The sequence below is a fragment of the Desmodus rotundus genome, chromosome 7 (genome assembly GCF_022682495.2).
Source record: "Desmodus rotundus isolate HL8 chromosome 7, HLdesRot8A.1, whole genome shotgun sequence".
In the NCBI taxonomy this organism is placed as follows: Eukaryota; Metazoa; Chordata; class Mammalia; order Chiroptera; family Phyllostomidae; genus Desmodus; species Desmodus rotundus.
Genome location: NC_071393.1, coordinates 11,693,606 through 11,716,690, shown reverse-complemented (window position 1 = coordinate 11,716,690; position 23,085 = coordinate 11,693,606). Strand labels below are relative to the sequence as shown.

The following is a 23,085-nucleotide window of genomic DNA, read 5'->3' as shown; positions in this document are numbered from 1 at the left end:
GTGATTGTATCTCCTCTTTTTAACCCATATTCTATCTGCTGAAAATATTCAAGATTACTACAGGGTCCACCCGTGGGGATGCTCTCCCTAGTCAGTACTATTTATCGACTAATGTTTATTGATTGCCTTCTCTGGGCCTGTTGGAATTATGTCAGGAAAAGGAACTAGTTTTCAGTCAGAAAAGGGTCCCACCCTTTGCTCCCCCAACTCGCTCCTAATATATTTGTGGTGACTGTCAAACACCACCGTTTGGGAAAGTGGAGTCCCCTCAGCTGCACCCAGGGCGGCTCTCAGGGCTGCCTGTAGACAGCCCGGCTCGGGCCTGCTGGGCAGATGGCTTCCCCTCTTTCCCAGTTACCGGATTACCATCGGCAACAAGACATGTGTGTTTGAGAAGGAGAATGACCCCACGGTGCTGAGAGCCCCTTCGGCTGGGAAGCTGACGCAGTACACGGTGGAGGACGGGGGCTACGTGGAGGCGGGGGGCAGCTACGCTGAGATAGAGGTGAGCACAGACCAGGTCCTGGGGCTGGGCTGCCTGTATCAGCCCTCCGCTGCCCCCCACCCCACCTCCCCCACTCCCCACTCCCCGCTCCCCCAGGGAGGGCTGTCCATTCGGCATTGCTTCTGCAAATGATCCTCACCTCTTACCTGGGCCACTGGCTACAAATTCCTCAGAGAGCCAGTGGGTGGCACACGACCCAGATTCCCTGCAATATTTAGAGGGAAAAACCTTAAACAGGCACACCTCCCTGGAAATGATTAAGAACCGATGAGTAAGAATGACGGTGGCGATTGAAAAGTCTTGGGCCCTCACTTGCGAACACCACATGGCAGGCGCTATTCGAAGCACCTCACCTATCTCTAATTACCTTCTTCAGTCTGCCCAGCCATCCTAGGAGACAGGCACGGGTGTGACCCCCATCTCACACATGAAGAAACGGGGTCCGTGTAGGCTAGAAACTCCCTCCAGGTCCTGTACAGCCAGGATTCACACACGGCCTCCATTCCTGGCTGCCAGGGGAAACAATAATGATAATGGCAGTGAAAACACAGGAACTGTGGGCCAAGTTCTTCCTCTTGCTGAGCCCTTCTACGAGCCCTGTGAAGCCAGATGGTCATTACTCCTCATTTTACCAGAGGGGAGATGGAGGCTCAGAGAGGGAAGGCACCTTCTGGAGGTCGCAGAGTGACGCATGGGGCTCTGGGCTTGCAGCCCAGTCCTACCTGACTCAGGTGCCCACTCTGTGACCTGCTGAGCCAAGGATCACCGGGCTGAGTGCCTGTCGCCCACTCCACGGTAGCACAGTGCATCCAGTCTGCATGGCCAGGCTCTCAGGCCACGGAAACGGACTGCTGACCGACCGAACTGTGCCACGCATTCTTTGCTCCATTGACTGTTCCCCAGAGGGCTTCCCACTATGTCGAGCAAAGCAGTGGGTCACAAACGCACCACGTTGTGGGAACGTGTGTGCTCTCCACCCACCGTGAGATGATCGAACTGGGGTTCTCACAGAGAGGCTTTACTTCCCAATAAAGATAGTTGTTACATCTGTAAAACGGCCGTAAAACCCAGCTCCCCAGCTGGCTCTGCAGGTGGAGAGGGCTGTGAATGGCACCGTGCCTGGCTTTGGGGAACTGCTAGTTCCCTCTATCCTTCCAGCTAGCTCCGCCCTGGGAGTCGGTCTACGTAAGGAACTCCGGCCCTGCCCCAGAGTGACTAGCTCTGAATGAGTGTCACGCACAGGCCAGCCCTAGTGGGCTCTGTCTCATTTCTTCTTTCTGCACAACAGGTGATGAAGATGATCATGTCCCTGAACGTGCAGGAGAGTGGCCGGGTGAAGTACATCAAGCGCCCGGGCGCCGTGCTGGAAGCGGGCTGTGTGGTGGCCAGGCTGGAGCTCGACGACCCCTCTAAAGTGCACCCGGTACGTAGCGCCCGGCACAGCCCCCAGGCTGGCTCAGGCGCGCCCATGGCCTCCGGCTGCCTGTCCGGTGAGCAGAGCAGACTCGAGGCCCCCGGCTCTTTCCCTGCTTCCCCGCATCACCTCTGCAGCCAACATGATGTACAGACGTGCCCTCCTTTGCTCAAAGCCCTCTCAGCGGCTCTCTGTCCTGCTTAGAATAAAACCAAGTCCTTCTGATGACCTGCAAGACCCCAGACAAGCTGTCCCCACTTTCTTTCTCTTTCCCCCTTCGCTTATACAGGCCAGACCCCTCCACCTGCTACCTGGTTCCTCTGCCTGGGAGGACCCTCCCCCAGATGTTCTCACGGCTCACCCTCTCCCCTGCCATGAGCTTTTACCCAGTAGTGCTCGGGACACAGTGGGCACTCAGAAAACAGGTCTTGGTGACTGTTTATACCCTTCTAAGTGACCCATGCAGACAGGAGGTGGCCTGTCACTCATCCGTGTATTGTTCTTTTCTCTGCGATTATCAGTACACATGCCCAGGAAAAAAGCCAGAAAAGTACTTTCAAAAATCAAATTGTTTCTTTTCCACAGACAATTCTATTCGAGTTTGGTTTGTTTTCTTCTCATTCTCTTTATTATTCTCTTTCGGAGGTTCCCAAAGCTAGACAGAGACCGGGCCTTTGTAGGTCATGGGTGCCGGCAGCGTGACCCCTTCAGCAGACGGTTCCTGGGCTAGGGGCAGGGGCAGGGCTGGCTCCCTGCGGGCTCGTGCATGCCTGTGGGCCGTGAGCCCCTTGCGATTCAGTTCAGGAAGTCCATCAGCAGGCCGCCTTTGGCCCTGGTTGTGGGAGGCCTTGTGGAGAAGCCAGCATCCAATTGTAGAGAAGAAAACCCTCTAGTTAGCTCTTCAAGTACGAGAGGAGGGTTGGGGGGCGGGGGCAGGAAGCTGAGGGGTCCAGGCCAGTAGAACGGATGTCCCAAGCCTCCTGGGCCCAGGGTCTCACAGGTAGTGGGTGGTCAGTGGGTACTTACAGAGGGACTTCATAGACGAAGGGGCATGTTAAGCCCATCTTGCCCTTTTGGGAAGTTTTTAACGTTTTGATGCTCTGAGGCTAAGTGTTTACAATTTACAAAAATCATGTACCTTTGTATGGGGTTTCTATAAATTTTTATCCTGCTAGGTGTTTATCTTTGGGACACCACAGAGACTGAAAATACATGGAGAAAATAGGGAGCTCATCTACGTGAGAAAGCAGAGCAAAGCAAAGAAATCCAGCCCCCCTCCAAAACTACTCGGGGGGCACGATTTATGACGATATTTGCAAAGGGGAGGACTTGGAAAACCGCATAGGGGTGTGAATTTGACAATTTTCCCTTTCCAACATGTCTTCTTCTGTTTGTTTTCTCCCGCTTCATCCTGAGGCTGTTGCGCACTTGTAGATCTGCCTCGGCCCTCGGCTTGTCTCAGTCAGGAGGCCACGGCGGCCTTGACCTCTGGATCTTGTCATGTCTCATCAGGCCCGGCCATTCACAGGAGAGCTCCCCCACCAGCCAACTCTGCCCATCATGGGGGAGAAACTGAACCAGGTCTTCCACAGCGCCCTGGAAAACCTGATGAACGTCATGAACGGCTACTGCCTGCCCGAGCCCGTGTTTACCATAAAGGTAGGTCACGGGCGAAGGGTGGGCGTGTATTCTCAGGGAGTGTGTAGGTCCAGGTGATGAGCTGGAAGGGTCCACTCCGTGAGGTCAGAGGTCTTCACTGATGTAAGGACAAGAAAATGGTTAGTCAGTCCTCTGCTGTTTTTATGAAAGACCCGTTTCTCCATTTGTGCCCATCAGGGGCTTTTCTCTTTGAGGATAAACTGTTGTAAGAGTGAGAGTTTGGTCCAGCTCGGCACTGAGAGCACTCAAGCGGTGGTTAGGAAAGGGCCCCGGGTGGGCCACGCTTTTAGAGAGAGGAGGGCAGCACTGTGATGGGACACACCGTTCCCGGGTCACCGTCCCACGGGCCTTCGGTCTACTCGCTCTGGAGAGAAATATGTTCTCAAATTTGCAGACCCCCCATGAAGGACCCATGACACCAAGCCCACCAGCAGGAGTGATAAAACTGTGTGCGTCCTATTCGATCTGAAAATAGCAAATCCCGGGGTAATAACAGGGACCAACCCGTGTCTCGTACATACTACGTGCCAACTACTCCTCTGAGCGCTTAACATTTATTGTCGCTCAATCTTCCCAACAACCTGTGAGGTAGGAATTCCTACTGCTTCCGTTTTACAGGCGAGGAACCTGAGGCACAGAGAGGCTGAGACACTTGCCGTGTTTCACCCTTAAAGAGTCAAGGATGGGATTTGAACTCTAGCTGTCTGGCTTCGGAGTCCATGCTCTTAACCCCTCTGCTGTGCTGCCTAATTGTGGTTGTGTTCATTGAAACCTTTATTTAGTCTTTGCACTTGTTCGTGCCTGCAGCATTTTATTTCTAAACCTCATAAGCACTTTATGAGTCTCTGGAGCCAGGTGGCCTGACTTAGCACCCCAGCTTTGCTCTTGCTGGCTGGGTGGCTCTGGGTAACTTACTTAACCTCTCTGCGTTTCGGTGTCCTCATCTGTAAAATGGGAATGAGGCTTGTACCTACTTGGCAGGGTTGTTTCTGAGGATCAAATGCGAAGGTGCAAACAGAGGCCGGGCACTAAGTGTCCTGAAGACATTAGCTCTACGTGGGGCCTTATGTTCCAGCCTCACACTAGGCTGGTGGTCTGGGTGCCTACAGAGCGGAGTGGGGGCTTCCTAGGTGGGGAAACTGGGTACCCTTGTGTAGTCAGGGGCCCTTCCACTGTGGACTGTTCCAAAGTCTGTGGGTCCAGATCTTCGGCCACTCGGGTGCATGGGGCCTGGATGGGTTGAGTGTGTTGGGTGCCCTGTGGTGGATGGCAGTGCCCACATCCCGCAGGGCCTCTGGCCAATGCTGTGTCCCCACTGCAGCTGAAGGAGTGGGTGCAGAAGCTCATGATGACCCTCCGCCACCCGTCGCTGCCACTGCTGGAGCTGCAGGAGATCATGACCAGTGTGTCGGGCCGCATCCCTGCCCCTGTGGAGAAGTTGGTCCGCAGGGTGATGGCCCAGTACGCTAGCAACATCACCTCAGTGCTCTGCCAGTTCCCCAGCCAGCAGGTGGGTGCCCGCGCCGAGCCCGGTGGCTCCTAGGCTCCCGGTCAGTCTGCACGTCTGTCCTCTTTTTGAGTTGGGCTTCATGAAACTCACTCACAGCCCGAGATGTTGGGGGCTGAGAGTTTTCTTTCGAGCCTTCTCTGTGGCATCCCGGCAGGTCCCCCCCTGCCACAGGTGTTTCGATGAACATAAACAGCCTCACTCCATAAAACTCGGGTTCAGAACTGGAATAAATAGACTGAACATTTTCCAAAAATAGGCTGGCTGAAATAAGGAAGTTGTGAGTGTTTCTTGCTAGTTTGTAGCTTAGATTCTCTCCCTGTAGTTTTGTAAGGTGATAATCTTGCAACTATATGTATATATGTTATTTTTTTAAAATGGAAACCATTTCGGGGTGGCTTAGAAATATCTAACAATTCTACATTGGCCTTATTCTTTTTTGGTTGCTTGTATCAAGTCTTTTAAAGATAATTCTTGTTTAGCAGCACCCCCTCTGCCAGTTTCCCTTCGTGCCCTCTGTCTGCTTGGCAGGGCTGCCTACCACCCTCCTTCCCCCACCCACACCTTAGTGATTGGGGCAGCTAGAGGTCAGCAAAGGTCATTGCCAGAGGTCAGCCTCTCTAGAGGTTGGACTGTTGTTCGGCCATTGAAAGGAATGAAATATGATTCATGCCACATGGAAGAATCTTGAAAAATGGTAGGTGAAAGAAGCCAGTCACCAAAGACCACATGTTACGTGGTTCCATCTACATGAAAGTGTCCAGGGCAGGCAAGTCCATGGAGAACGGAAGTTGACTGATGGCTGCCCGGGCCTGGGAGAAGGACAGTGGGGAGGGTGACCGGGTACCTTTCGGGGGGACGAAATGCTGTCCAATTAGATTGAGGTGATATTTGCGCACCTTGGCAAACGTGCTAAAAACCACTAAATTAATTGTGTACTTTAAGGGGGGCTGTTGTAGATGAGTTATATCCTCACTCAAAATAAAAGCGAACCTCCAAAGGACCCACCCCCCGAGAAAAGTACACGTGTGGGCCTTTGAGCAGTTTGTCATTGATGACGGTTTTTACATTTAAAATATCTTTGTTGCCAAAAACAATGTGTCAATAACATTCAAACCAATGGTAAAAATAGGACCCCCCCCCCCCTGCAGCACCCTTATGCTCCCTGGGTTTGGAAATTCCCCTCTCCTCTTCTCCGGGAGCTCTCATGTTCGTGGACAGGTGTAACACAAACGGGTGCGTGTCTTCATGGCGTTACTGTCACTCTGGGTTCTTGGATTCCTCAAGCGATGCATCGAGTGGGATGAATGGAGCTGTTTCTGGGTGGCCAGAGGGCTTTGGGGCTGGAGTTTTCTTTTTTCAAATGAGCCTCAGGTGGGACTCCCACAGGAGCCTGTGGTGGGTGCTTTGGGTGACTTCCGTGTGACGACTGGATTGTGTGGTCATGAGTGACCAGACCTGTCCTTTCCCCACCCAGATAGCCACCATCCTGGACTGCCACGCGGCCACGCTGCAGCGGAAGGCTGACCGGGAAGTCTTCTTCATGAACACCCAGAGCATCGTGCAGCTGGTCCAGAGGTGAATCTCGGGCTCGCCGTGGGGTGCGGTTGTCCCACTGAGTCATCCTGTGTATCGCACCAGGGTGGTGCTTTGCGGGTCTCTGAAGGGCAGGCTCGAACTGGGAGACAGCGCATGGGGTCAGGGGACCTTGACTGTGGTCCTGGCATAGCCATTCCTGACGGCGGAATCCCGGGCGAGGCACTTACGTCTATGCATCTCAGTTTGCCAGTGTATAAAACGGGAATAAAAACACCTCACAGCACAATAAGGCATTCTGAGTTCTAAGTAGATTAATTTTTAAAAATTTATTGATTTTAGAGAGAGAGAGAACATCGATTTGCTGTTCTATTTATTTATGCATTCATTGGTTGTTTCCAGTATGTGCCTGACTGGGGATCGAACCTGCAACCTTGGCATTTCGGGATGACGCTCTACCCAACTGAGCTACCCGGCCAGGGCTAAGTGGATTAATTTTTGTACAGTCCTGATAGAGTGTCCTCATGGCAGCTTCGACTAAGGGACAATGGGACACAATGGCTTTCTATGCCACAAAGGACTTTACAAGTTGTTATCGTAGTTTTAGGGCATCCTGGCAAAGGAGTGTTGATGGAGAATTTGTATTCTTTCTTGAGTAGCTGCTGAGCAGGGAGAGCTAGTCTGATGAGAAAAGAACTGCCACTTTGCGTGAAGAATCCACCCAGCAAGAAAACTTTGCTTAGAAAGACAGAATCAAAGCATCCTCAGACTGGAGCGAATTAATTCAGCTCACGTGTTCCATGTTCCAGAAACTACCAGAGGTGCAGAGAATGTAGGAAACGGCCCTTCTTTTCAGGGGACTTGCCGGCTCATAGGGACTCTTAGTGACAGTAGAGGTAGCATTGCAGCTGATAAAGGAGGCCTTGGTGTGGATTCCCCACAGAGAGAGTCTCACAGCCGAGGACCAGCGGGGGGGAGTCCTTTCCAGCAGACTTCACCCGCTAACCTTAAACCCATCCTTTAGCTTCCAAGAAATGCCTAGAAGAATCAGACCAATGGTAAATTAATCGAATTCCCTAGCAGAGTTTGCTGTGTTGCACGTAAATATCAAAGCTCTGTCCTATGTTGTATATTTTTAAAATCACATTGGAATAGTGGCTGTTGTGGGTGCTTCTCTCTTGTCCTTATTTGGCGATGCTGGAGTTAAGCTAGTTTCAACTTTAAAACCCAGTGTCCTGCCTCCTCAGAAACCCTCTTCCCCATGTTCAGAAGTGATTGAGAAGAGGGGATGTTTTAGGGAACGTCCAGGTTAAAATTTGGTTTTCAAAGGGAAGCAAGATTTGCACAGAGATTTTTGGGGAAATGTCTTTCAAGTCTGTTTTTTTTTTTCCAAACTGTCTTTACCCATTGGATGGTTCATTGAAAATCATCCTTTTCGACTGTGCATGCAAGGCTGGCCCCTTCCAGCATCCCACATCTGTAAGAGAGTTTCCTGCTGTCCATCCAGAGGCTCAGGCCCGGCCTCTGGTTTGATGTTTGACCTTGGACAGGTCCCTGCCTCCTTTGTCCTACAAAGTCAGTGCAAGCGCACCAACTCGCACATCCCTCCCAGCCCAAGGATTGGGGGGGTGCGTCCGCCATATACGTTATTGGTTTTTTTCCTCTCTGAAACCCTACAAGCCCCGGCTGTAGATATTCAGGCACGCCAAGAAGTGGAGTCGATCACTAAGACGGCCTCCCCTTCCTCCCCAGATACCGCAGCGGGACCCGCGGCTACATGAAGGCAGTGGTGTTGGATCTGCTGAAAAGATACCTACAAGTCGAGCACCATTTCCAACAAGGCAAGAGTCGCCATCGGCGCTGGTGACAAGCCCACAGGGCGGGAGGAGCCCCAAGCCTTACTCCTGTGCGGCCTTTTGTCTCCCTGTAGCCCATTACGACAAGTGTGTGATAAACCTCAGGGAGCAGCTGAAGCCAGACATGTCCCAGGTGCTGGACTGCATCTTTTCCCACGCGCAGGTGGCCAAGAAGAACCAGCTGGTGATCATGTTGATTGTAAGCAGGGAAGGGCGCCCTGTACCCAGAGCGGGGGTGGGGTGGGGCAGCTCAAAGGTCTGCAGACTTTTCTGGAAAGGTCCAGAGAGTAAATATTTTAGATTTTGCTGATCATCTGGTCTCTGTCTGGGACCGCTGAAAGCTGCCACTGTACAGTGTAAACGAATGTGCATGGCTGTGTCCCCATAAACTTTGTTTACAAAACCAGGCAGTGGGCGGGGTTTGTCAGCCCCTGGGAGAAGTCATAACTGACCTCCAAAGCACCTGCTGTGTGCCAGGCCCTCCTGCCATGACTGGGATAAGGCGTGTTGCCTCTCTGAGCCTCAGTTTCCTCATCTGTAAAATTGGGATCGTGATAGCAACTCCTCAGAGGGTTGGGACCATCTGGGGAGATGAATGTCAAGGGTCTTGCCGCTTGCCCGGCACCTAGTAAGTACCCCTCAATCTCTGGCCATTGGCAGCGATGCAGACACAGGCGTAGATATGCTTTGTTCTTACCAGGTGTTTGGGGCCCATTTTGGGTGGTGGAGGAATGAATGAATGGGTGTGCACAGTGGAAAGGGGTGAGGGTGTGTGCATCAGGCTACATACCCAGTGTCTGGTTTGCCGGGGCAGCCACATCCCTGGCCGAGGATGAGGGCTGGCACGTTTGCTCCTGGAGGACAAAAGCCACTTCGATTCTGTTTTGCCTCCCAAAGGATGAACTCTGTGGCCCAGACCCTTCCCTGTCGGAGGAGCTGACCTCCATCCTCAACGAGCTCACCCAGCTGAACAAGAGCGAGCACTGCAAAGTGGCCCTGCGAGCCAGACAGGTAGAGCTGTGAGACAGTCCCCACTGTGCGTGGGGGCCTCTGGGGGGCCGTCCTCCCTGCCATGCTCAGCCCCCGCTGCGCACGGCCCCCTGCTGCTGTCTGTGTCCAAGCCCAGCCTTTGGCGTCTCCCCATGAGGCTGGCTCACCCCAGCCCCTCCAACCCTTCCCCTGCAGGTCCTGATCGCCTCCCACCTCCCCTCCTACGAGCTGAGGCACAACCAGGTGGAGTCCATTTTCCTGTCTGCCATCGACAGGTATGGCCACCAGTTCTGCCCGGAAAACCTCAAGGTGAGGCTGTTTCCATCCCTCCGCCTTCCACGTCCCCCACTCCCACCCTCAGTGTGCTGGCACAGGGCACAGGGCACAGTGACAGACACCAGCGGCTCGGTCCCACGTGGCCGTGGCTGCCCAAGGGGTCCCCGGGGGAGTCTCAGGCAGTGAAGCTCACTGGGAAGGATGATTTAAAAAACTCAGGTGTGATGGACCTTTGGAAGCTGCAAGTTTCAGGTGACTGAGTCACGGCTTCATCTTCCCAGGGCCCTCCTGCCCCCCTACTCTGCCTCACTGACAAGCTTCCAGGGGCGCCCTCTGCACCTACGGGTGCAGGCAGCTCAGAGCTGCTTCCCCGTTCAGATCTTACAGGCCTGGGGCCCGGCAGTGTTTGGTGATGACCCCACCGGCTTCTCCCCCTTGTTCCCTCCCCTCTCACTCATCTGACTGGTGGTTAAAACATATTAACATTTACTTTTCTCTTTTTTCCCTTCCCTTTCCCTGTAGAAATTGATACTCTCGGAAACGACCATATTTGACGTGCTGCCTACTTTCTTCTATCACACTAACGAGGTCGTGTGCATGGCGTCCTTGGAGGTGAGTGGGCGAGGCCTCTACAACAGCACAGTGCCGCCTAAACCCGTTCTAGCATCATTTTCCCTATTGGATTAAAAACCTCCCGGTGCCTGCCTTGGCTGGTGTGGCTCAGTGGTTTGAGCCCTGGCCTGTGAACCTAAAGGATCACTGGTTCAATTCCCAGTCAGGGCACATGCTGGGGTTTCAGGCCAGGCCCCCAGTTGGGGGCATGTGAGAGGCAACCACACATGGATGTTTCTCTCCCTCTCTTCCTCTTTCTCTAAAAATAAGTAAATCTTAAAAAAAAAACCAACCCAACCCAGTACGTGAGCTGTAGGACGGTGCTGTCCACTGTGGCAGCCTCTGGCCACGTGTGACTGGTGAGCACTTGAAGTGTGTTGGCCCTGGACTGAAGTGTGCTCCAAGTGTGCACACGCTGGATTCCAAAGTCCTCGTAGGCAGAAGGGGTTTAAAACACCTCATTAGTTTTTTATATTGATTACATGTTGACATGATAATCTTTTAGGTGTTGGGGCCAAAATGAAGTTAATATTAAAGTTGTTTTAACCTGATGCCTTTTTGTTTTTAAAGTGGCTACTGGAAATTTTTTAATTAATTGAAAATGGTACGTGTGGCTTGTTGTTACCTTGCTATTGGACAGATCTACTCTAGAGCAGGAGGTGGGAAACTATAGCCCGTGGGCCACATCCGGCCCTCTGCTTGTTTGTATAAATAAAGTTTTATTGGAACAGACGTGCCTGTTCATTTACATATTGTCCGTGCCTACCTCTGCACTACCACAGCAGAATTGAGTAGTTATGACAGAGATGATACATCTCGCAAAGCCTAAAATATTTACTCTCTAGCCCTTTGCAGAGAAAGCAACGTTCTGAAATGGGAGCAAATTTGCCCTTAACTACCACTTAGAGATAACTAGAGATCCCTTCTCCAGGCTGAGTTTTCTCAGGTTTCGAGGGCACACCACATACCCCCGCGCGAATGTCCCCTGTGCTTCTGTCCCGCTAGGTCTATGTGCGGAGGGGCTACATCGCCTACGAGTTAAACAGCCTGCAGCACCGGCAGCTCCCAGACGGCACCTGTGTGGTGGAATTCCAGTTCATGCTGCCCTCCTCCCACCCAAACCGGTATGGAGCCGTCCACACCTGGGGGTGGCTTGTGTGTTTTTTCTCCCTGACCGCTGTCACCCTGCCTCTGGAGGGGCCCGGCAAGTACGTCTGGGGAGGCATCAGGGACACCATGCCCCCACTGTGGCAGGTGTGATGGTGGGGAGGGATTAGGGGAGCAGAGGCCTGGAGTGTCTCCCAGAACCAAGCCTGCTCCTCACCAGCCTTCCGGGGGAAATGGCGCTGGGAGTGTCCAACCTCTTTGGCTGAGTTCACTGCTTCGTACTTGCCGGGGGCGTCCTTGGGACTAGACTTTCATGCACACACCATTCATCCACTCATTCATTCATTCATTCATTTGCTTGTTGAGCTCTTCATCTTCAGCCCCTGGCCCTGACCTCAGTCCCCTCCTGCTCTAATTTTATGCCCCTCTTTGGGGAGAGAGCTCTTATGCTGGCTCACAAAGTCTCCAGGGTAGGAACAGCTCTTGGGGCAGGATCTGCGAGCAGCGGCCTCACCCCCTCTACGCCCATCCCCCTGCAGGATGGCTGTGCCCATCAGCGACACCAACCCTGACCTGCTGAGACACAGCACGGAGCTCTTCATGGACAGTGGCTTCTCCCCGCTGTCCCAGCGGATGGGTGCCATGGTCGCCTTCAGGAGATTTGAGGAGTTCACCAGGTACCCAGCGTGGCCTGGTCTCCCCGACACCCCAAGGGGCGGGTCCCAGGGAGCCGCTTCTGACTCCCCTCTGTTCATGTGACACATGGGGTGGGGGTGGCCCAGGCACACGGCACAGAGAATGAATAATAAGAGTTTAATAATATTGTAACCAAGAGTGTGGGCTTTCCTGTCAGCCTGCCTGCATGTGGATTCTGCCTCTGTGCGTCCTGTGAAATGCTGAGCAAATGACTCGACCTCTCTTTACCTTAGTTTTCTCATCTGTATAATGGGAATCAAAGAAGGACCTTCATAGGGTCACCAGGAAAATTTAATGAGGTAGTACATTTTAATGTTGTTTGAAAAATATCACTGGTATGTAACTAACACGCTCAGTGAAAGTCAGTGATCGGTCCTACTGTAATGGCTGCCCTTTCGACCCGTTCCTGCGTGCTGCGCATTGTGCCTGGGTCACCTCGCGTCCCCGCACCAGCGCCAGGAGCCGTACTGGTTGTGCCCTGCTCTCCTGAGGTGACTCAGAGACATGAGGCGAGGTTGTGAGGAGGGCCTCCCAGCTGGTACGAGGGGGTCCGGCTGATGCTGTGGAGTCTGGACAGCCTTTTTATTCTTGCTCTCCGATCACGTGGGCTCATCCTTCCCTTTGGGGAAAGACCCCATCAATGACCCCTTGGACCTGGCCAGGGACAGAACGAGCTCGCACAGTGGTGGTTGGAAAAAAGGGGGCACTTGGGTCTGACCTGTGACCATGGGGGAGCAGCCCCTCAGCCCTCCCTCTCTGTCCCGTGTCCCCAGGAACTTTGATGAGGTCATCTCCTGCTTCGCCAACGTGGCCGAGGACACCCCGCTCTTCAGGAAGGCCCAGACGTCCATGTACTGTGAGGAGGACGGCAAGGTAAGTGTGCGAGCAGGGAGCTGAAGGGGGAGCGGGCTGCGGCCCCAGGTCCGTGACCGCCTGCCCTTGTTTTCCTCTCCCAGAACCTCAGGGAAGAGCCCATCCACATCCTGAACGTGGCCATCCAGTACGCCGACCACCTGGAAGACGAGGAGCTAGTGCCGATTTTGCGGACCTTCGTGCAGTCCAAGGTGCCCTGGGCGTGCCTCTGGTTCTGGGCCCCTGGGGAGGGGGAGCGGCTGTCTCGGGGAGGTGTCCCACGTACCTGAGACCTGTGGAGTGTTTCAGAGCCACAGACCTGGCTTCCCACCCTAGCTCTGCTACTCCTCGTTGCCAGTGACCTTGCGCAGAGGTGGCTGAATGTAGCAGAGCCTCAGCTTCTTCCCCATAACATCGGGTTAGAGAGGGAGAGAAACATCAATGTGTAGTTGCCTCTCTCTCACCCCCTAATGGGGACCTGGCCCACAACCCAGGCATGTGCCCTAGATTGGGAATCGAACCAGCGACCCTTTGGTTTTCAGGCTGGCACTCAATCCACTGAGCCACACCAGCCAAGACAAAAGTCACAATTTTAAAGTGGATACTTACAATCGACATTGGTGTATGCAGATAACTGCAGGTTGCTTTTATAAACACGTGGTGGCCATTGTCAGCCTACATTCTCACCTGGCATTAGGGACAGCTGTTATGTATGCGCAAGGACCTCAGCTGCAAACAGATGTGGAGCATCATGGCAGGGGTAGGTCACAGACACAGCAGGAGAGTGCTGTGTGACCTCAGGCAGGTTGCTGTACCTCTCTGATCCTTAGTTTCCCCATGTGTAAAATGGAATGCTCAGATTCTTAGCGCATAATTAATCCAATCTACCAGCCACACTGTCTGGCTATTAGTTCTCAACCCTCCTGGCTTGGTCTAAACTTCAAGATTACTTGGAAGATTTCAGTTGTTGCTTTCAGTATACTTAGCTGTTGTATTCCCCATATTGTCCTGGGGGACTGGACACCTCTTACCCCCTGACATGACGTCCCTCAGGGGACCTGGCCTCGTCTCAGTCGTGGGTAACACCGCGAAGATTCTGGACATCATTGTTAGTGATTTACTTAAGCCTTTGCTTGGTTAATCAACAGCCAATGATACTCCCTGTAGACTGTGTTTAAAGTGCAGACAGATATGAAAATGGGTCTTAAAACCCACAGCCTCACCATCCAGAGGCAGCCACGGTGAAAGTTTTGGCATATTTCCCACCCCCAACCCCCTCTGCTGCTTGTTGACACCGCTGATGTCCTTACTGGAGTTTCAGCTGGGCAGCCCACTACACAGAAAAGGTACCACCTGGGCTGACTGGGGGGGCACACCTGCCCATCAGACCAAACCTGATGATGCTCGGGATACTTGGTGGTTCCGACCTGGAGCGGGCAGCGGGAGGGGCGTCAGGATCCGTGTGGAAAGCGTGGGCAATGAGGAATCCTGCGGTGTGGATGGCTGAGCCGGGCGTGCCACCTGGCCGTGGGAAGGAAACAGCTCTCTAAACACTGGCCCATGTCTGCGAGCTGGAAAAGACTAAATGGATGTACTCTGCACCAACAAAGTATATTTATATGCATATCATACCAAGGAGAGGAGAGCTGGGGAAAGGAAAGACTTTTATACATTTCTATCATTAAAAATCTCTTACGTTAAGCAGGTACATGCATGTGCACTCATTCACACAGATACTCACACACATACGCACGCCACACATGTGCATGCACATACCGTGTACACCGTCCGTGGAGCGCCAGCGTTCAGGCTCCTGGTGGCCAGGCTGGCTGTCCCACGTAAGAGCCCTCTTCACTGTCCACTTTCTCCTGTGTTCTTTCCAGCCTGCGTGGCGCGCAGCGTTCTTTTGCGTGGGTTCTTAACCTGCTTCTGAAAGGGGCTAAGATGTTCGTTTCCCCTGATAATTTTCCTCACCATGTGGACAAGTTAAACGATAACCTTATCTTCTGGCTACTTTTTCTCTCCCCATAAAACTGGATATAGTCGTGTTTATTTCATTTAGGGAGCAGCTACAAGCAGTTTTGTATTTTCCTTGGGTAACTTTTTCTGGAAGTCGAACATGCAGCCAAGTGCACAAGTTATAAATGTGTAGCCTGATGAGTTTTCAAAGTGAATTCCCAGAGGTAACCAGCACTGAGATCGAGAAATGAAGGTTTCTTCTCCTTCCCGAGCCCCTTCTGGGTCTCCTCTCCTGCCCCGCAGAGACAGCTGGCCATTGCCCTGACTTCTGACAATACCGATGAGTTTTGTCTTGAATTTTATATAAAGGAAATCGTTCACTCATCCTTTTCTTTTTGTGTTTAATGGAACATTGCCCCCTGAAGTAGCCCAGTTTCATTAAAGAGTTCATGAGACGTTTTTTAAAAGTATGTATGTTTTAATATAACATTAAATATAATGCACATAGCACATCTTCCCCCATGGAAAGAGTACACAATTCAGTGCTTTTTGGTGCATATGAATTTTGCAACCCTTGTTGTATTTTCAACCATTTTCACCACCACCCCGCAAAGACCCCCTACCCATTAGCAGTCAGTCCCCACGTTTCTTCAGCCTGACACCCTCCTCCTCAGCCCTCGGCAGCCACTGGTCTAGCCTCTGACTCTGTGGATCGGCCTGCCCTGCACATTTCATATAAATGGGGTCATACAGTATGAGGTCTTTTGGGCCTGGCTTCCTCCTCGGTGTGATGTTTTCTCAAGGCTGATCCACGTGGCGACACCTGTCAGGACTTCGTTCCCTTTTAGTGGCCGAGTGCGATTCTCTCGTGTGTTTGCTTTCCATGCAGAAGAACATCCTCGTGGATTACGGACTCCGGAGAATCACGTTCCTGATCGCCCAGGAGGTCAGTCCGACGCTCCGTGCGTGCTCCCCACTCTCCAAGCCTCCGTGCCCTTCCCCGGCCGCGCACACTGCAGACTGGGGTGGGAGAGGTCGATCGCTGGAGGAGAGACCGCTTTCCACGTGACTCGCCCTCGAAGCAGATGGGGTTGGCGTTAAAAACAAGTGTGCCCGTGTTCTAACAAGTCTTGTTTGATTTAATTGTCTTTTGTATGGATTTCTTTTTGCAGAAAGAATTTCCCAAGTTTTTCACGTTCAGAGCCAGAGATGAGGTATGACCAAAAGCAGTGGTGGTGTTCTGTCTTCCCCGGCCTCTTCGATATTCAGGAAGACTGTCCCAGTCCTTAAGAGAGCTCCGTGTTCTAGAACATGCAGCTTCCCTGCAGACTCCCGCCTTCCTCTGCGATTATATTTCCAAGGAGAGGCCTGAATTTCTATGTGGAGCTCAGACCTCTTGCCTCCCACACTTCATCCTTCACTACCTACCAGTGCCTCTTCCAACAGATAATTTTTGTGCTGGCTGCTGACTCAATAAGATGGTCCTCCCAACCTGGTTTTCTTATGATCATCTAGAATAGTGGTTGCACCCTATGGCTAGCAGGCTGGCCTCCTGTTCTTACACACACAGTCTGGAACACGGCCACACCCATTTGGTCACATACTGTGACTCTCTAGCTTCGGCCACTGAATCGAGTAGTCAAGCTACACTCTGTGGTCCATCAGCCCGCTGGCCCTTGAAGAACTTTGCTGATTCCTACTCCAGAGCAGGTGGCCATGTTCCCAACATAGATTCAAGGCTATGCGAAATTCAGAATTTTGTATTTTACTTTGTCCAAAGCCTCACTTCTCTAGGTAAGACCCACTGGTTCTCTGGCTTCTTTATTTTCTTAGTTCAGTTTCAAGCACTATCAGCTGCTTTTTTTTGAGGACCAATTTTCATAAGGAAACCAAGGGTCAGTGACTTCTTGGGAAAGACTGTACTGTGACAGGGAAGAGCCTGGCAGGTACTGGGATCTGGCTGAGCTCCCCAGGAGCCCAGCGCCTTCGGGCAGCCTGCACACCAGATGCTCATGTCCTCTAGGTCTTTGCGGAGTCCCAGGCCTCTTAAGACCTGGCGGCCGCTCACAATTGGACAACATACTGGCCGTTAGCTTTGTAGTGCCGTACCTGCACCCCCAGAATCTGCAGGACACGGTGTGCACCCAGCAGGCCCGTGGTCCTGGTGTCAGACTCGGGGGGTGCCTGTGTCTGTCTGCCTGCAGTTTGCAGAAGATCGCATTTACCGTCACCTGGAGCCCGCCTTGGCCTTCCAGCTGGAGCTCAGCCGGATGCGCAATTTCGACCTGACCGCCGTGCCCTGCGCCAACCACAAGATGCACCTTTACCTGGGTGCTGCCAGGGTAAAGGAGGGCGTGGAAGTGACAGACCACCGGTTCTTCATCCGTGCCATCATCCGGCACTCAGACCTGATCACAAAGGTAAAGTGTCACAGGGCGTTTCTTCCTCCGAGCCTGTCGCTCGTGTGCTGGCCTTCTCCTTGTTGAGTTCCTCCTCTGCGCTGGGCCCTGGGCCCCTCGCTTGGGATTGTAGGGTGTCCTGGGCTCCCACGGCCCAGCCCTGCTGCCAGGGTGCAGGGTGGGCGGACATTGAAGTGGCTATTCTCACGTGCTGGCTGGTGGCATTTGGGCTTCTTTCTTCAGTCCCATGGGTGTCTGCATGAGAAGAGAATTGAGAAGATAGAATGATATGGGTTTACTGAGTGATACTTGCTGGTTGAATATATGATTATTGTTATATTTTTGCAGTTAGAAAAGTATATGTGGTTATGCTGTGAAAATTTCAAACAGTACTAAAAACTACTTTTAAAAACCAAGGAAAAGGACCCAGAATCCTGCCACTCAGGGGTCAGCCTTGCTGGTGGCCCTGTAGGGCAATACTTCCATGCACTGCGTTGTAGGTGTAAGGCAGGGGCGTCAAGCTCATTTTCACCGGGGACCACGGCAGCCTCGAGGTTGCCTTCAAAGGGCCGAATGTAACTGCAGGAGTGTGTAAATGTAACTACTCCTTAACTAGGGGCAAGGAGCTGGGCGCTGCCGCCGGGCAGAAACAAGGTGCCGGGCCAGATAAAACAAGGGGGAGGGCCGGATTCAGCCCGAGGGCCTTGTGTTTGCCGCCTGTGGTGTGAGGTCACAGAGCACAGGTGGACCAGTCCTTTGACGAGTGGTGTTTTCTTACTGGTCAGTCACTCACAGGCAGACCTCTTTCCATGGGGACGAAGATAACCCTCTCCATGCTTGTTCCTTGCATGGGGGTGCCCATGTGTGTAACTTTATTTACTAATCCTCTGCTGACGGATGTTAAACTAATCTCAGTGTTTTGCTGCCTCAATCAGCTAGATATCTTAATAGATTTTATTATTATTGAGGATCAGGAGTCAGTTGTTGTGGAAAAAGATTGTGTGTTAATCACAGTGCCCCAGGGGAGGGGGCCCGCCACGCCCTGGGAGCCACACTGGAAAGTGCTGGGCTGGTCTGGAGGCCCAGGAGAGGTGGAGCTGAGGGCCAGAGCCTGCGTTAGGGTTTTTGTGGGGAGAAGTGGGTGAGACAGGGTAAGCAGGCCTGGGATTGGCTGGTTTGAGTAATTGCGGAGGGCTTTGGGCACCGGGCTGTCTCTTGGTGTCTGGATCCTACCCTGGCGTGATGAGGGTGCCCAGGTGATCAGAGCACCTGGAGCATGAGAGCCTGATCAAGGAGGAGTTTGGGGAGGCTCTGGAATGGTTGGTTTGCATTTGGAGGGCACGCCCATGGTGGACTTGGCTCACTCGGGAAGGGGCCGTCCCTCCCAGGTCTGCAAGGCCCCGGTTGTCCAAGTATCAGAACGCAAGAGCGAACAGGTGGTGCACGTATCAGACAGCCTGTCCTCCCTTCACCTTCGCAGTCAGGGCCTGCTCTTCTCGCCTGGCACCCTGTTTAGAGAAGAGTGTTCTCCTCTCCCCCTGCCTCCCTGAAGCCAGCTGAGGGCAGGCCCTGCGCCCTCTGCCTTAGCGGCTGTCCCCCGACTCTCGGCAGGAAGCCTCCTTCGAGTACCTGCAGAATGAGGGTGAGCGGCTGCTCCTGGAGGCCATGGACGAGCTGGAGGTGGCGTTCAACAACACCAGCGTGCGCACCGACTGCAACCACATCTTCCTCAACTTCGTGCCCACTGTCATCATGGACCCCTACAAGGTCTCGCCTTTGGGGGGCCCCCACCAGGCCCTGGGCTCAGCTTCCCGGGGACCCTTGCTCCCTCATGCCAATGCTGCTTTGGGTGTTGGCCCCTGGCACTCGGGACCCGAGTTACAGGATGCGCATGTGTGAGTTTGAACCTTGGGTGCTGCAGGTGGAAGGCAAACCCTGCGTCGTTTAGTTCTAGAGCCATGTCGTAGCCATCACCCCTAGCATTGCCCTGTCTGAGGCTTCCCCTCCACGAAGTGCTCCACCTTCGAGGCAGCACAGAGGCCCCAGATACCTTGCCAGATAAGTCTGTCCTCTCCCTGGTTCCGGACTCTGCTGGGGACTCCTTTGGCCGTGTCTTCAGGAGCAGGCTGGGTTTGTGGTTGTGATTTGGGGGTGAAAGAAGTCCTGGTACCTCAGCTTGGCATCTGTGGGGAGCAAGGCACCCAGGTTGGTGCCCCACCTCCACCAGCCCACCCATTTCCCAGAGGAGAAGAGGCATAGGCTTGAGCCAGAGGCAAAGGGCGTGTCACCTAGGAGCGCTGGCTGTCTGTTGCCAGCCTCACTCTCCCCATCTACATGGGGGATAAAAATGCCCACCTCGCTGAGTAATTATGAGGACGAAATGAGGAAACCGGCTTTAAATGCATAGCAAGGTGCCTTTGGTTATTGTTAGCTAATAGTTGTTGGTCGCTCACGGTGCCCCAGGCATTTTGCATTCAGTATGTCAGCATTGCATCATTGCCAGTGCTGGAACTACTGTGAGTGTGTGCGGAGTGTGTGTGTGAGTGTGTGAGTGTGGGCTCTACAACCGGAATCGCTGTGGTATGCGGCAGATCGAGGAGTCGGTGCGTCCCATGGTCATGCGCTATGGCAGCAGGTTGTGGAAGCTCCGCGTGCTGCAGGCTGAGGTCAAGATCAACATCCGCGAGACCACCTCCGGCAGCGCCATTCCCATCCGCCTGTTCATCACCAACGAGTCAGGCTACTACCTGGATATCAGCCTCTACAAAGAAGTCACCGACCCCAGATCGGGAAATGTAAGGCTGGGCTGGGTCACAGAGGTCCCTGTCGAAGCAGAGGCAGGCTGCTCGGCTCGGGCCAGGGAGACGTAGATGAGACAGTATTTGGTGGCTGTTGTGCCTGCTGTGCTGGTTGGGGCAGCCCCTCTGATCACCGTGTTAGCCTCTGAACCCCAGTTGTTCACTTGCCTGGAAAGGAGAAGGGTTGCAGAGTGTAATCCATTCTAGGGCCGTGTTTGGGATGAAGTGTGGGGGGCCATGGTCAACTGCGATGCAGCCTCCCACTTGGTTCCCTTGGTGAGATAGCTGTTTTCCCCGACCTTGTCTCAGAACAGACTTTTGTGAAGGGAATCAAGTATCATGTTGACTACCATTTACATGCGTGCATATTTTTTTATTTTGAAACACTTAGTCTCAAGAAGTTGTTAAAATAATACAGAGCAAAAATAGGACAGAAAGTTTGCATGTACCCTTCACCCAACTTCCCAATGATGACACTGGACCCAACCGTGGGACTTGCGGACATAGGAAATCGGCACAGGTTCAGTACCGGTAACTCCAGTGCAGGCTTTATTCGGGTTTCATGGGTCTCGACGCCCTCTTGTTTGGTGTGTGTGGTACTACAATAGTTATATCCTGGGGGCTGTGTTTCCACATCTCCCTCTGTCCCTCCTTGTTGTGGTTGCAGAAAAGAGATTCGCTCTCTTTGACACTCACTTTGTCATGAAGTGGGACATGTTTTGCTCCCCGCACTGTGTTTTCACTGAGGACCAGGTGGAAACAAACTCGGCAGGAGTGGGGGTCTCTGAGAGGCGCCTCCCTTACGCTCTGGTTTTCTTTCCTTCTGCCAGATCATGTTTCACGGCTTTGGCAACAAACAAGGGCCCCAGCACGGGATGCTGATCAACACCCCCTACGTCACTAAGGACCTGCTTCAGGCCAAGCGGTTCCAGGCCCAGTCCCTGGGGACCACCTACGTGTACGACTTCCCGGAACTGTTCAGGCAGGCAAGTCCTGCGGCTGAGGCGCAGCACGGGCCTGGGTCTGCTTGGAAAGAAGAAATTACATTTGACCCTTGAACAACGTGGGCGTTAGGGGTGCCAACCTCCTGTGCAGTCGAAAATTCTAATATGGCTTTTGATTCTCCCAAAACTTAGCTGATAATAGCCTCCTGTTGAACAGAAACCAGTAACAGAGTCAATTAACACATATCTTGTATGTTACACATATTATATACTGTCTTCTTATAATAAAGTAAGCTAGAGAAAAGAAATTGTTATTAAGACAATCATAAGGAAGAGAAAATGCATTTATCGTATTTATTGAAAAAAAAAACTACCTACACGTGGATCTGTGCAGGTGATGCCCATGTTCAAGGATCAACTGTAATATTTGCGATGACTTCCTAGCATTTTTCCCTAAGAGAAGCCCAGTCTCATCCCAATGGTAAAGGAATATAGTATAGAAACTTCAGAATATAATGTGGAAGGGAAAGTGGCTCACGTAGTTCCGTGTCCCAAAGACAGACTGCTTAACATTTCGGTGTGCTTCCTTCTGGTCTTTTTGCTGCTTTTGTGGTAAGCACCTGCTACTTGCCAGGCACCATTCTGCCAGGTTCCGTTACGTTTTTCTGATTATTAAAGTATACGTTGGAAAACACAGAAAAATAGGAATAAGCAAATGAAACGTCCCCCATATGCGACCTCTCCACCGTGGATGACTGCAGTGACGTTTTAGTGTGTTTCCTTCGAGTATTTTTTCTGGGCCTTTATTTCCTTCATGTAGCAGGGCCTTTCGAGGCGCCCAAACACACTGGCATTGTTGGGGTGGATGGTTGTTACTCCCCCACTGCCCTGTGAATGGCGTTCACGGAACCGAGGCACAGCCCTTCCACCGTAGGCAGCAAAGCGTCAGTTCACTTCCGGCAGAGGAGATGCAGGGTAGTGGGAACAGCCGCTGTTTAATGTCACTTGGGTCTGGGTTTGAATCCTGGTTCTGTCCTTTGCTCCCTGTGTGTCTCTGGGCGAGTTCCTTTACCTCTCTGGGCTTCAGGTTCCTGCTTAGAGGGTTTTTGTGAGAAATTTATATGAATTATTTAGCAGATGCCTAATAAATGGAAACTTTTATGAGTAAGATTGTCATTGTCTATATCCTTTTGCCTCTGACCTCGAGGGACACAGGATAAGAAACAGACAAATCAGGGACAAATCCATCCCCTTTCTTTTAGATAAGAAAACCAAATACCTCAGAAAACCCATAAATTTGGAAACTTAGATGAAATGAAAAATTTCCAAGAAAAATATATCTTATCAAAACTGACTCAAGAAGAAATAGAAAATCAAAACAGATTATAAGCATAAAAGAAATTAAATTAATAGTTTACAAAGAATCTATTTACTTAAATTGTGCCCAGATGGTTTTGTAACAATTTTTATCAAACCTTCAAAAAATAGATAATTTTATTTGTATACAAATTATCTACAGAGCAAGAAAAAGAAAACAGAATGCTTCTTAATTCATTTTATCAGGTTATTATTACCTTAGTATTAATCCCAGATAAGAACTTTAGAAGTAGGGAAATTTGTTATTCATTTATGAACATGGACACAAAATTCATAAATAAAATACTAGCAAATAAAATCCAGTAATGATTAAAAAAAAATTTAGACCAAGTAGGGTTTATATATATTTTTTAATTTATTGATTTTTAGAGAGAACAGAAGGGAGAGAGAGAAATATCGATTTGTTGTTCCACTTATTTATGCATTCATTGTTTGTGTCCTGACCAGGGGTTGAACCTGCAACCTTGGCATGTTAGTATGATGTGCTAACCAACTAAGCTACCCGGCCAGGGCCAAGTAGGGTTTATAACTGCTTATATGATTTGATATTAGGAAGTCTATTCATATAATTCACCATTTTAATAGATTAAGAAAAAAT

The 23,085-nt window shown here is 51.8% G+C and overlaps 1 protein-coding gene across 5 annotated transcripts in view; it reads left to right on the top strand.

The window, feature by feature from the left end:
- ACACB (acetyl-CoA carboxylase beta) overlaps positions 1-23,085 on the top strand; it is a 94,274-nt gene that overhangs the window by 51,100 nt on the left and 20,089 nt on the right. For all 5 annotated transcript variants that reach the window (XM_045201029.3, XM_045201028.2, XM_024567216.4 and 2 more), the window contains 20 exons: positions 355-505; positions 1,794-1,928; positions 3,432-3,578; positions 4,900-5,088; positions 6,563-6,663; positions 8,374-8,462; positions 8,552-8,676; positions 9,375-9,488; positions 9,663-9,776; positions 10,266-10,355; positions 11,361-11,479; positions 12,002-12,139; positions 12,932-13,031; positions 13,115-13,222; positions 15,859-15,915; positions 16,142-16,183; positions 17,174-17,389; positions 18,980-19,135; positions 19,960-20,163; positions 20,997-21,152. In XM_045201029.3, the coding sequence (XP_045056964.2) occupies positions 355-505; positions 1,794-1,928; positions 3,432-3,578; positions 4,900-5,088; positions 6,563-6,663; positions 8,374-8,462; positions 8,552-8,676; positions 9,375-9,488; positions 9,663-9,776; positions 10,266-10,355; positions 11,361-11,479; positions 12,002-12,139; positions 12,932-13,031; positions 13,115-13,222; positions 15,859-15,915; positions 16,142-16,183; positions 17,174-17,389; positions 18,980-19,135; positions 19,960-20,163; positions 20,997-21,152 (2,551 nt within the window). The remainder of the gene's footprint in view (positions 1-354; positions 506-1,793; positions 1,929-3,431; positions 3,579-4,899; positions 5,089-6,562; positions 6,664-8,373; positions 8,463-8,551; positions 8,677-9,374; positions 9,489-9,662; positions 9,777-10,265; positions 10,356-11,360; positions 11,480-12,001; positions 12,140-12,931; positions 13,032-13,114; positions 13,223-15,858; positions 15,916-16,141; positions 16,184-17,173; positions 17,390-18,979; positions 19,136-19,959; positions 20,164-20,996; positions 21,153-23,085) is intronic.